Here is a 12,819-nt window from a genome sequence, read left to right on the forward strand (position 1 = left end):
GGATTTGACGATTTCTATTATGAAAAGGGCGTCGAAGTTATTGAACATCGTGTATGGAGCTAAAAGGGGGGTCAGGTGGTTCTGGGACCATCTTCTTATTCATAGAAATATTGATATTATAATTTCTTATATGGATTTGATGGTTTTCAGTCAATTTACCTATTGAAAGTCTTACAGTTTTACTTTTTCTTTGGTTTTATTTATTTCTTTTTTTAATCTTAATTCCTGACCCCTCCAAACCGAGGATCTGAAACCGCGCTTGCTAGATTTCGAATTGTGAAAATATCTACACTACAAGAAATAAAACAAATCTCAAATTTTCCAAGTACCATTTATTTTTACAAATAAATATTGACTAGATTAAAATTACACTTTATTTTCAGCAACCGATTAATATTATTTACAAAACATAACGAAAACGATGAACTATTAACCGATAAAAAAGTTCGTAGACTAGACACATAGATGACGCTACAAATATTAAACCCGTATGATTTGTAGTTAACGCTAGCCTTCAAAAATCACGTTTATATATTTGACAACTATTTTGAGTGAAATTGAATGAAAAATATTTTCGTGTGTTAATAAATCGAGGCTATCGTCGAAATGAAGACGCTAAAAATCTAAAGGAACGTGTTGGACATACCTGGAATGAATATTTGGGTATATGGAAGCTCAATTCAAAGTGTTATATCAAGGCAATGCAACGTGTCACAAATCAATGAAAATAATGAGAAAATTGTATGAATTAGGCTTCCAAATCCACACTATAGTCCAGATCTAGACCCCAGCTACTTTCCCCTGCTCTCGGATCTCAAGAGGATGCTCGCTGGGCAAAAAATATTTGTGGTGGTGCAAATGGAGGTTATTTTGAGGCTGAAAACAAATCGTACCAAAAGAATGGTATTGAATCATTGTAACGCAACTATATTGAATAATAACATCAAATTCTATGAAAAAAAAAATATTTGCTAGTCTACGAACTTTTGAAACCACCCTTACAATGATCAAAAAATACTGGTAGTATTTTTTTAAAAAAAATCAAATTATATTTTCTATGATAACTCCTGACAGTTTGTTTTTGAGAATTTTGATTCAGTCCTCCATTAAACGAATAGTCAGGTCAAAATTTACCATAATTTCTATGAATAACGCCTGAAGCTTGTTAATGTTATAACCGGAAGTCGTACGTAAATGTTGACTCAATTCATCGTGATATACCCTGTATAATAATGAACGTAGTATATGTGATATGATTTTGTAGTTTAAAAATGCATTTCTTCTTCCAAAAAATAAAAAATTCACCTATAAAATTGTGCGAATTTCGCCTCTCCAAAAAATAGTTTGAAAGTTGTGATTTTCCTAAAAAGAGTTTTGATGTTTCCTGTAGAATCTGGTTATCCCAATAAGATATCTGTAAATGAAAAATATTTGTAAGAGGTCGAGAAAAAATTATGGTTGAAGATTTGGTATACAATTTTGAGTAGGTTCTTGAGGCAATACGAAAGTTTACTCCTAATAATTTTTGAACATAAAATCGAAGACTTTGTTGATGATTGGAAAGCATTAACACTCCAAATGTAAACCGTTGCGTCGACGGTATTCATTTAATCAAGTCTATGAATGCTCGAAAGTTATTCTACGTGACGAATATTATCTTTTAATTGGAAAAGTCCATAGGTTTTGAATCGGGAATGCGTGGAGGCCAATCTACATCATCTATTGGACGTATAAGCGGCTGCTCCATTCTGGTGGATCCAAATTCTTCAGTTATAAAAAGGGTATAGAACAGTATGGAACTAAAAGGAAATAAATCCCAAAATTTTTGTGTTTTCATCCATTCATCAGTTTGAATAAAGTTTCCACATACAAATAATATAGAGATGAACTTGTAAACTTCCAGTGTTACCTTTCCAATTGAGAAGCAGTTAACGTATTGAACTCGACCTGGTAGCTATTCGAAATTAACAAATTACAGTTATTTCAATATTGTTTATGATATTTTCTAAAAAACTTACCCCTAATTTTCGTCTACAACCTCTAACGTCGGACTCCCCACGGATTCTATATCGGAAGAAACGGAAGATTCGTCATTTGTATGTTTTTCGGGCTTCTGTTTCATATAGTCAACAACTAATTCCAAACCAATAACAGCTCTCAAATCTCTAACTTTCTTTTCTTCGTTTTCTTCTTTAATTTCGATATTATCATTTCTAGATCCGTTTATATTTTTATAAATGTTCGTTATGTTCGACATAACATAGTTGGTGCTTGTTTTATTTGTAGTTTTATCAAATCCCATGGATTTTACATCGAATTTCGTAGATTTAGTTTCTTTTTCCGATAGATTTATGGGGTTCGTTGATTTACTACCACTTGGTACTGGTACTGAGAATGCCGAACAATTTCTTGTTTGTTTAAAGGAACTCGTAATTGATTCTGAATCGAAATTTGAAACTTCCGTATGCGGAATTTTATCTTTCGATGAATTTTCGCTAGTTAGAGTTTCGTTATCTTTGTTATTCTTTTTATCGTATATGTGACCTGAAACTCGGAGATCTATGAAAAAATGCAGCGGATCTATGCCGTAAGGAGGCGCTGGATATAGAGGAGGATACCACATAGGCGGAGGTGGAGGTAAAACTAAATTTTGAGGATTATCTTGGGAGATGTTGTGATGCATATTAGAATAAACCTCGGGATTATTTTGTTCGATTTTGTTGAAATTTTCAGTTTTATTTTGAAAATATTCAGTTACGTCTTTGTTCATAGTGAGTTCCAGAGGATTTTCCTCAGTTTTCTTATTACTCTTCAACATCCAATCAATTGAATTATCTTGTTGAACCACCTCTTCCGATTTGGATTCGTTCGGAGGCTTAAGGAAACATTCTGTCCTCGACGTTGTCCAATTTCTTTTTCTCGATCTTCTTATCGGAGGATGAAACGACTGCGATCTTTCTGCTTTAGCTTGTACGAACGATCTCAGCATTTCACTGAAGAAGTAAGTGTTTGGAAGTAACGACATGTTGTATAGATACGGTGGAGTTGCAGCCAAAAGTCTCGATACCAAATCGGTATTACGGAATTCCAGCGGGGAAATTCTTTGTTTTGGAGGTTGAGGCAAATGCTCGTTGGTAGAAGTCATCTGGAAAAAAAAAATTCAAAGTAGATGCTGAACTAAATCACGTCAGATATAGATGAGATGAATGTTCACTGGAACCCAAGACATTAAACAGCGAAGAGATACTTTTGGAAGAGGATATACAAAAAAAGAATTTAATACTGAAAATACTCCACAAGAGGAAACTCCCCTGACATAAAACAACGAAGGGATGAAGGAAACGACCCCTAAAAAGTTCATATGGATCTTGGGGAATTGTGAGTATGTGAGTATTGTGAGTAACTGAACAAATTTTGAATGGTGTAGAGCTTTGGAAGACGTTTCAAGACATTCTCATCGATCTGCCGTTTATTGCAAATCGAAATTTGTGTCAGCTTTTATTTATTTTATTCTTGGTGTGAAAAACTGCAAGTCCATCAGAATTAATTGAGCTTATGTGTTAGTTTTTCTCAGTTGCTTCTCTGAAATTACTGCATTCACTCTTTCTCTAACATAAATAGATAAATCTACAAGTAAGCATGTTTACCGTTCTGTGTTGGAAACTTTGAATTTCTTATTTAAACTTTTGAAAGTTTGCTTTCTATGTAAGTAAATGCAAATGGTAATTCCCCACTTCTCTCTGAAAATTGATGGTAAGTTATATTAAAATTTATAACGCAAAAGTTTTAAATGTCTGTGTCAGAACGTATATTTCCATAAATTTTACCCCGCCTGGTAAATATTTTCAAACTCGAGCACAGTCTAGATAATTTTCTTTCCATTCAAGTCCAACTAAAGATGATTAATTAAGTATATTTCCTCAAAGAAAACTAAATGCACAAACTGTGATCGGAAGCTCATGGTCAACTACAGGGGATGCCCAAGAAATCCGAAGAAGACAGAAGCTAAAAAACCGGCCACGAAAACTCCTCAACCAGGAGGCAGCTACGCACCAACTGCTGAAAAATCAACAGCATCAGCAAGACAAAGAACACGAGTTATCGTTCGATAGGTTGAGTCAGTAAAAAAAATACAGAAAAACCAGCGAAGACTCGCACATTAGGACGACCAGACAATCGCGAAGATAAGAGTGTATAGCCAAAAGGCTAACTCTTAACTAAAAGCAAAGACCTCTCGAATCTGCCATACAACTTTGGCGAGAGGAAGAAGTCTACGTGCGAAACTCTACACGAACTACGATGAGGACCTGTCGAAATGCCATGTCGTGGTGGAATGTCCTTCGCATCCATCCGTGTATTTATCCAGGCGAGTGTGTACACATACCAATGGAGAAGGTGTAATGCTCCAAGATATTATAAATAAATCAAAATTCTATATCTACAACAACCACCATTACTTTTAGACCATTACCATCTAAATATTACTTGTTGTAGTCTCTAGAATATAAAGACTTTTACTACCATTGGGTGTGGGGAATTCTTCAACTTCAAATATGTTCAATATTAAACTTTATGGTAAAAACAATTGAAAATCTTCAACATAAAGAGATCCATCTAAATCTCGATATTTTTCAATTGACAAGAGCATTCCGATTGAAGCAGGAACAATCGCAATCAAATTTTTCTCTTTCCAATATTATGAACAACGAATTTTGACACTGATTTAATGGACGCAAGTAACAATTACTAAAACGGTATCGATTGTTCTTTCACCTAAGATCCTCCACTTAATGTACACCTTAATGGTTAAGTCCATTCTCACGTGTGGAGCCATAGTATGGTAGTCTTGGACTCTTGAAGTCTTTCTGGGTTTTCTACCTTTGGATGCCATACAAGCTAAATATCCTCATAGGCAAGCTAAACCAAAGGTAGCATGTGATATTACCATCTTCCAAACCATGGTATTTGCTGTGACGCGATATTCAATCGACGCCATAGAAGTACAGATAGCAAAACTACCATAGAAGTAATAAAACGGTCTGCTCTAAGCTTATGCTGGAGTGATCCAGCTCGTTTGGATGTCCGGATATAAACGAAGGACTTGCTCGCCAAATTGAGATCGGAAAATCCACAAATGGGCCCAAAACTCTTTCTTGATATAACCAAAATTGTTTGCTATTACTTCTCGAAGCGAACTGTTTGCTAGACAGACTCTGAGAAGATGGATAGAGACACCTGGCTTGAGACAAGTTGAGTCACACATAGATGGGGCTTCTTTATCTTTATTTGACTAGTGAATAACACGTATGACTTACTTTCCTTCTGTTTGGCGTCTGGTGAAACCCCAGTCTACCGTTTGCAGCTGTTGGTTTCGAAATGACAAGTTTCTATCTCATCCAGTTTCTCCCATTTCGTCCAGGTCTTATTTTATTTTTGCTTTTTGTTCTCTTTAAGACCATGGGCTTGGCAGAAGTCGACACCTGCAGATTCTGCGAGTAATCCATAGAAACAGCAAAGCATCTCTGCGAATGTCCTACTCATATCAGTAAAAGGCTTAAGTACATCGAAGGAGCTATACAATTTCAAAAACTGAAAAGATATGACTTGCTGGTTTCCTTGTATAAATAGTGATTGATTAAAAATTCTCATCAGAAGAGATTTTTAACTAATAAAATTTCAGTGATGCGTCCGATAGATTAGCTCTTCTTTTTTTTATACATAAAAGTTGTTTCGGCGATCGTCTAAAGTCAGTGTATTGGTCAAACTCGAGCATAATCCGAAAAGTTTAATATCGTGAAAACATCCCCAAAAGATATTCTCATATTTTGTATAAGAAAAGCTAATAATCTCGCTTAGCTCCAACTCTCAGGCTTTACCACTAATTAATTTGCATTTGGTAGTATTCCATTTTATTATACATTACAAAGTTTGGAGAATAACGAGACGGCAAGATGACAATCTGTCAAATTAAAGTTCTTTCGTCAATAAAGGGAGAGATGCGAAATCCGGCACAGAAAACGGGGATAAAATATAAAATCATTGACGTAGATCGAGTTTTTTCTTAATTATTATAAGGTGAGTCTTCATACGCTCCCTAGTGGGCACAAAATTTAAGAGTTCAATAATAAAAATGTAATAACACAAAATTAAATAGCTTTGTATAAACAAAAAATTGTTTATTTTCTTTATAATGGTCAGACAATTCCTTCTTAAGTCATACTGAATACTTTCGGCATATTTTTCGCACTAAATATTGTGACGAACTCGTCTACCAACATAGACCGTGAAGCCCTTTCTGTTCCATTATTTAACAGCATCTAATATCATGTCTGAACCTCCAAAAAAGATTATTCCAGATGTACTTTCGGCATATTTTCAGTACTAAATATTGTAACGAACTCGTCTACAGACATAGATCGTGAAATACGTTCTGTTCGATTACGTTAACGGAATCTAAAGTTTGGTAGACGCGCCGTGTAAAATCCCCAGAAAGTCTTCATAAAGCGGAAACTATTTGTATTATATTTATAAGATGCTTACGTCTTTCGGGACCTCTATTTATAAATACGGTTCTAAAAAGGCCTTTACGGCAAATTAGAGATTTCGAACTTTCTGGATATGATTAAAATGTATTTAAACGAGCCTCTAACAGCCGAAGTAGTCAGTTGATCTAAAGTCACCCCGAACACATCGAAATAGACAAGTAAACGGTGTGTTTAAATAAATTAGTGTTTAGTAATAAGTCTTAGTGCAGTGTTTAGTACATAGTGAATAGTTTAGTGTATAAATAAATATATATAATGAGAATTATCACTCTCAAATAATTCACATTAATAAATTTGGTGTAATTAGGAATGACAATGCTACATTTTGAAAATTACGAGACTGCAATTTATATACAGGGTGAGGTGACGATTCCGAAAAGAATAAGACAGTATTTGATGTAAAATTCATTCCGCGTTTGATCCTCTACAAAATTTATTGTGAATGTTAATAAAATTGAAGATTTAAAACTACTCATTTTGGTGACATTTGACTTTGAATATTTAAAAATCGTGACGTACGAAAAACTTTTTTACAATTTTTTTAGAGATGCGTAGAATAAATTTTTTTGGTTTACAGTTTTGATACCAAGAATCTTCAATGCACCACAACATACTTGAATTATTCAATAGTTGGTATTATAGATAACGAACCGATTGCCTTGCAAAAGAAACCACTTCTCTCGCCTCTAAGATCAAAATAATTGGAATCAAGTTACTTCGGCTCTATGTGACATTCATCAAATTAATAAACCACCCAGGAGAAATATTGAGAAGGACCTGGAAGTAAAATATCACAATCGCCGAAAATTTGCTTTTTGGGCGTTGAGGTTGGAAGCTACATGTCCTGGCATAGTCACGTGGCCGATTTAGGCAAGGCAGAAAATCTTGGAGTCCTCTTCGAGACCACGTAACAGCTTCTAATCATCTACAAGAACCAGATTCGTCCATCTTCCGCACATTTGAAGCTCGGCTCCCAAGCATACCCTGAAGTTGCTCGGCTCAATACCAGTTCGACTTATAAGCAATCCAGAATTGATTTGGTCGCCGACCTGAATCTGTTTTACCAATACTATAAGCTTTGAGTAGTTTTTGCAAGACCTACTCCACAGCCAGACTCATTTCGTTGAAGAAGTGGAAGCCTGTTGTATCAGATACCAAGGCACCACAGCCTGCAGAAGTTATCTACAAGCATCTCCACACGATAGGCACCACTCGAATTACTTTTGTGGGCACATTTTACATAAAAAAGTATGTAGCGCCGCTGGAATTTAAATCGACGCAAATTGAAATGTTCTACTGGATCGTTTTAAAGTGAACATAGATAGAGATTTCTGTCGAAGGCTTTATCCTGTTAAAGCGACTTTGAGAGAGTGTATTTTGGTGTTAAGAAGAATAGGTAGGATGAGATTTAGCATATCTGAAAAAAAAACCGTAGATGTAGCGTTTCCCTCACTAATTTTTTTGGTTCGCGATTATTTCAATAAAATAATAAAATGAATTAACCAAATTTTGGAAATTGCATACTCAGGAAGTTCAATTTGAGGATAAATAAAGTCTTGGCGAAAGAATTTTCCCTGATGATGGGAAGAATACTTCTCGAAAACTTGGATTTTCAGTTTAACAAATAGTGTACAATATTCAAAATTTCCTGCAAGCTCCAATAAATTGGTTTTTGTTCTAACTAGTCAGCATATACTATCCACCTTGGTACCTTTATATGTACAGGGTGTTCGACAGATCGTTGAACATAGGAAGACAGGGGGGGGGCATTTTGTATCTATTTAGGCAATAAAAAAATCCAGGTCTTAAAAAAACTTTTTATAGAGTTTTTTTTGTTTTCTAGAAATTTTGCACATTCGTACCTCTAACTTTTTTATTTTTATAGATAGACTCAATTTTTTTTCTTTATTAGATTCTTGGTGAATGGCATAGCCAATAAAAATTAATATCGGGCGCGAATTATTGCTAGAAAATTAACTTCTGGACGGCCGAACTCCAAAGAAAAGTTAAAAAAGATTTTGAACTTCAACTTTGCGTTAGGTTTAAAAAAAAAGTAAAGATGATAGTAAGCTTCTGATTTTTTAAAAACATCGCTGGAGTGTAGGCTTTCTAACGGTATGTAATTTGTTTCGATGACTTTTTCCTAACCGGAGTTGTAATTTTTTTTACATAGTAGGATCATTTCGACGAAATTCGACTTCATGTAAAGTTACAGATTTTTTCTAAAATCTAAACAAGGATTAAAATAACGGAACAAACGTATCAAAACTTGAATTATTTATTTTAAAATCAGTTAAAATCATCATTTAATTTAAATTTTGTTCGAATTGGCGCCCCTCATTTGTTATGCAAGCTCCGCATCGGTTGCGTATTTCCACTGTAGTAGAATTTCGTCGAAATGGTCCAACTACGTAAAAAAAAAATACAACTCCGGTTAGGAAAAAGTCATCGAAACGAATTATATACCGTTAGAAAGCCTACACTCCAGTGATGTTTTCGAAAAATCGAAAGCTTCCTATCACCTTTACTTTTTTTTTAAACCTAACGCAAAGTTGAAGTTCAAAATTTTTTTTAACTTTGGAGTTCGGCGGTCCACAAGTTAGTAGCTAGCAATAATTCGCGCCCGATATTAATTTTCATTGGCCATGCCATTCACCAAGATTCTAATAAATAAAAAAATTTGGGTCTATCTATAAAAATGAAAAAGTTACAGGGGGTCACAGGTACGAAAGTGACAAAATTTCTAAAAAACAAAAAAAATTCTATAAAATGTTTTTTTAAGTCCTGGATTTTTAAAATGACCCCTTCCTATGTTCAACGATCTGCCGAACACCCTGTATATATTTACTACTCTCTAACAACGCTGCCATTATTGTAAATAAAATGGATATACGAGGATGGTCGCAGAAGTATCTGGCCCAACAAAAGAAACACAAAAATTTTTGGAAAAAAATATATTTAGTTTTCAGATTGATCCCTGTTCAGCTCCATACACATTTCCCAACCCCAACGATTTTCAATAACTTCGACACCCTTTTTATAATAAAATCGTAAAGCCATGACAACTTTTGTAAAGGTCTATCGCCTGCTCCTTCTTCGATACATTCCCTTATCCAGGCTCTAAATTCTCACTCCACCTCGTTCGTGGTCGATGTCTACATCGTGTTCCAATTGGAGATTTATCCTTTGCTATTTCAACGCTGTTACCTAACCTAACAAATTCATTATGGTTATCTATATAACTTGAACTAAAGTTTCCACTTTTTTACCGGTCTAGTAGCTTTTCCCCCGAGATCTGACTGAGAATTTTCGTGTCTGAGTTCTCCAAGAGTCATTTCGTTTTTGATTGCCTCATTTCTGATGTAAAAGTCTGATTGTTGGTTTTTAAATTCGTGTCTTTGTTGGCCTTCTTTTCTCTGGTTGCTTCTACTCTGATATCATCTTTTAGATCTTCATGGTTACGTCAATTACAATTCTAGTTCTAATTTGCAACCAATAGACCCTTTTCATGTCATGTATTTTTTGTTTTTTCAATCGAGATATTCAATAATCTTGACATAGCGCAATATTTGATTTCTTTGCCATACCATGGTACTAAGCGAGTTTCCTTGTCTAAAACATCTACTGAGTGGTATGGGTTTTGCTACTTTTCCATTAATGCGAGCCCAAAATTCATGGTATGGATTATATTGATCTGTATGTCTCCTTTGCACAATAGGTGGATAACATCTTCCAGTTTAATACGATCAAACGCTTTCGTGAGGTTAATGAAGCATAGAAATTTGCCGTAGGATAAATACTGGATCTCACCGAGTCCGAATCCTTGCTGCTATAGATTTATAATCAAATTTATTTTGTTTTTGATAATATTTGTAACGAGATGCATTGTTGTATCCGGCAGATTTATCCCCTTGTAGTTAGGTGGTTCCGGTTCTAGTTTTGTTCTAATTTATTGTTGATTGTGTCAAATATTTGACAGTTGTTTGATGACAAAACCTACATTTTTTACAAACCTCGTATACTACTGCCAAATTTTGACATCCATTTATGGTATTTTATATTTTTAATCATGAGGAATTTTTTCACGAAAACTTAACAACAAATTTATGTACACACTGTATACATGATGTTTCGAAAATTAACAGCCCTGAGTGTAATCTACTTGACGGGGGGGCGGTATCCGTTATATTCTAAGACAGAAATAAGGAAACTCGCCGCCTCCGACGTCTACTGCAAACACGCTTGATTTAATTGCTTAGTCTCGGTAATTTCCAAAATGGCTTTATTCGACAACGGTATCTTATTGTCATTATCTCCCAATATCCGTGGAATCGGTTGAATGGACCCCTCACGTCTCACTATATATAAGGAAATTCTAGAAATTTGTCTTCGTCTCCATTTGTCATTTCTATAGTTCTAGAGACCGAAAACGTGGACAGTATTTAAATTAATGGTCCGCTTATTTCACAAGTCATAAACCAAAAGAGATGATTCGATGATAGATGTGTAGAATTGTGTATTAAAATGATTCAATAATATATTTATTGCATCCACTACTATCTTTTGTTAATCATTTATCGGAAACTATCGATACTTTTTGTATCTTTTCCGCAGATGATACCACAACCAGATGGTATTAAATTGGATGATAATACTATGTTAAACCGATTACTAAAAAATTGAAACTTCTTTTTATTATACGCAAATGGGACATGAAATCGGAGCCGATGAAACTACTGAGCTAGGTCATCTCATATTGAGCACATTAGCCCAAAATTATAAAGACAAATTCGACAGTTGAGATGTTATACACTAATTTATCAAAAACTATACAATAACATTTCTAGAAGTACCTGGCTTGACCTAGAGACGGCGGTAGTTGCTTGAAAAATACCACTCTGAGTGAGGTCGACCAAAAGAGGTGACGACTCCAGAAATGTTGAAGAAAATCCACAAAACTAGATGATCGTCGACTGAAAAAAGTGCGATACATCGCATATTGACCGGAAATTTGGACAAGATAAAGCATCATCGACGATATTGATCCATCGTGACGAATTATTTGTTAGTTAGCAGTGCCCAAACAAAAGAAATAAATGTGCCTCAACAAAATCTCATCAAATCTTGGGAGGAGTTAAGATTGGTTAGTGGGAAAATACGCAGTTCAGATCCAATCCAGAGTTTAGACAAACAGTTGCTGTGTTATATTTGAAACTCAACTGCAATGGTACAAAACGGAAAATGCATGTTGCATGTGTAGCTTTCGAAGAAAGAAGTGAAAACTATTTTCAAAGAGAAATTGGTTTTCTCTTGGTCATTCTCTTTGGTATCGTTCATTAATGGATCTATCGTATTCTATACCTTTAATTCAAGCAAGCTCTTTGAGACCTTTCATTGGAACATCTCCTTTGGATTCAAATTTGAATAAATAGTAATTTTCGTGGCGCAAAAAGTGAATGCTGGAAGTGGTAGAAGTTGTAGGAGTTCTTCTATCTTATTCCATCTTAGTTTCCCAATATGTTTTTGTAAGATTTTTCGATTAATTAACCCTGAATATTTCTCCGATACAACATCCAACATTCGCATTAGATTGATTTCTAAGTACACTAAACCTTCATAATTCCTCCAGGTACTCAAGAAGACTGCTTGTATCCACCTCTTTTCGCGACTAGTTCTGATTATAGCCCTTTGTCTAACCACTGATTTTCTAAGTTTGGAATGTTAAGAAAAATCGATTAAAAAAAACGATCATCATTGGGAAAGGTAAGAAGTTCTTCACGCACATCTACACGACGTTTCGCTAGACTCTAGATCGTACCTAATAATGTATGGTACCTCAAATTCCTCAAAATCCCACGCTAAAGAGCTACTTGAGCGAGTACGAAGGGTCAAATCTCCACTATTAAAACGAATACACCAACGCTGTGTCGTTCAATCATTAACTGTGTCGTTCCCCTCGATTTCACACCTTTTTCCTTATTTCCAATTTAACAATTTAACATTATTTATATTTATTTCATGATTCCGACTTGCAGCATGCTCGGCAATACCGGATTTTTCGGTTCCTCTGTATTTTTAATGAGCTGTATGCTCTTTAAAACGGACATTAACGGATGTCTTAGTTTGCCCAACCTTCAAAAACTTGAATCTCAATATTTGATTCCAACAAGATGGTATACCACCTCATTATGGTCTTAGTTGAAAGGTTTCTGGATAAACAATTTGGAAGAATCAGTTTTGGTTTTTATTTTTTTTTAATAAATCTTTAATTTTC

General features: G+C 34.8%; 1 protein-coding gene across 1 annotated transcript in view; it reads right to left on the reverse strand.

The window, feature by feature from the left end:
* Positions 1-314: 314 nt before the first annotated feature.
* The window catches only part of LOC130448431 (uncharacterized), a 28,340-nt gene continuing 15,835 nt past the window's right edge, over positions 315-12,819 (reverse strand). Inside the window, exons 2-3 of the mRNA XM_056785808.1 lie at positions 2,019-3,145; positions 315-1,414 (exon numbers count right to left, since the gene is read on the reverse strand). Coding sequence (XP_056641786.1) covers positions 2,021-3,145 — 1,125 coding nt within the window. The 3' untranslated portion in view covers positions 315-1,414; positions 2,019-2,020. The remainder of the gene's footprint in view (positions 1,415-2,018; positions 3,146-12,819) is intronic.

This window comes from Diorhabda sublineata, chromosome 8 (assembly GCF_026230105.1).
Source record: "Diorhabda sublineata isolate icDioSubl1.1 chromosome 8, icDioSubl1.1, whole genome shotgun sequence".
Lineage (NCBI taxonomy): Eukaryota > Metazoa > Arthropoda > Insecta > Coleoptera > Chrysomelidae > Diorhabda > Diorhabda sublineata.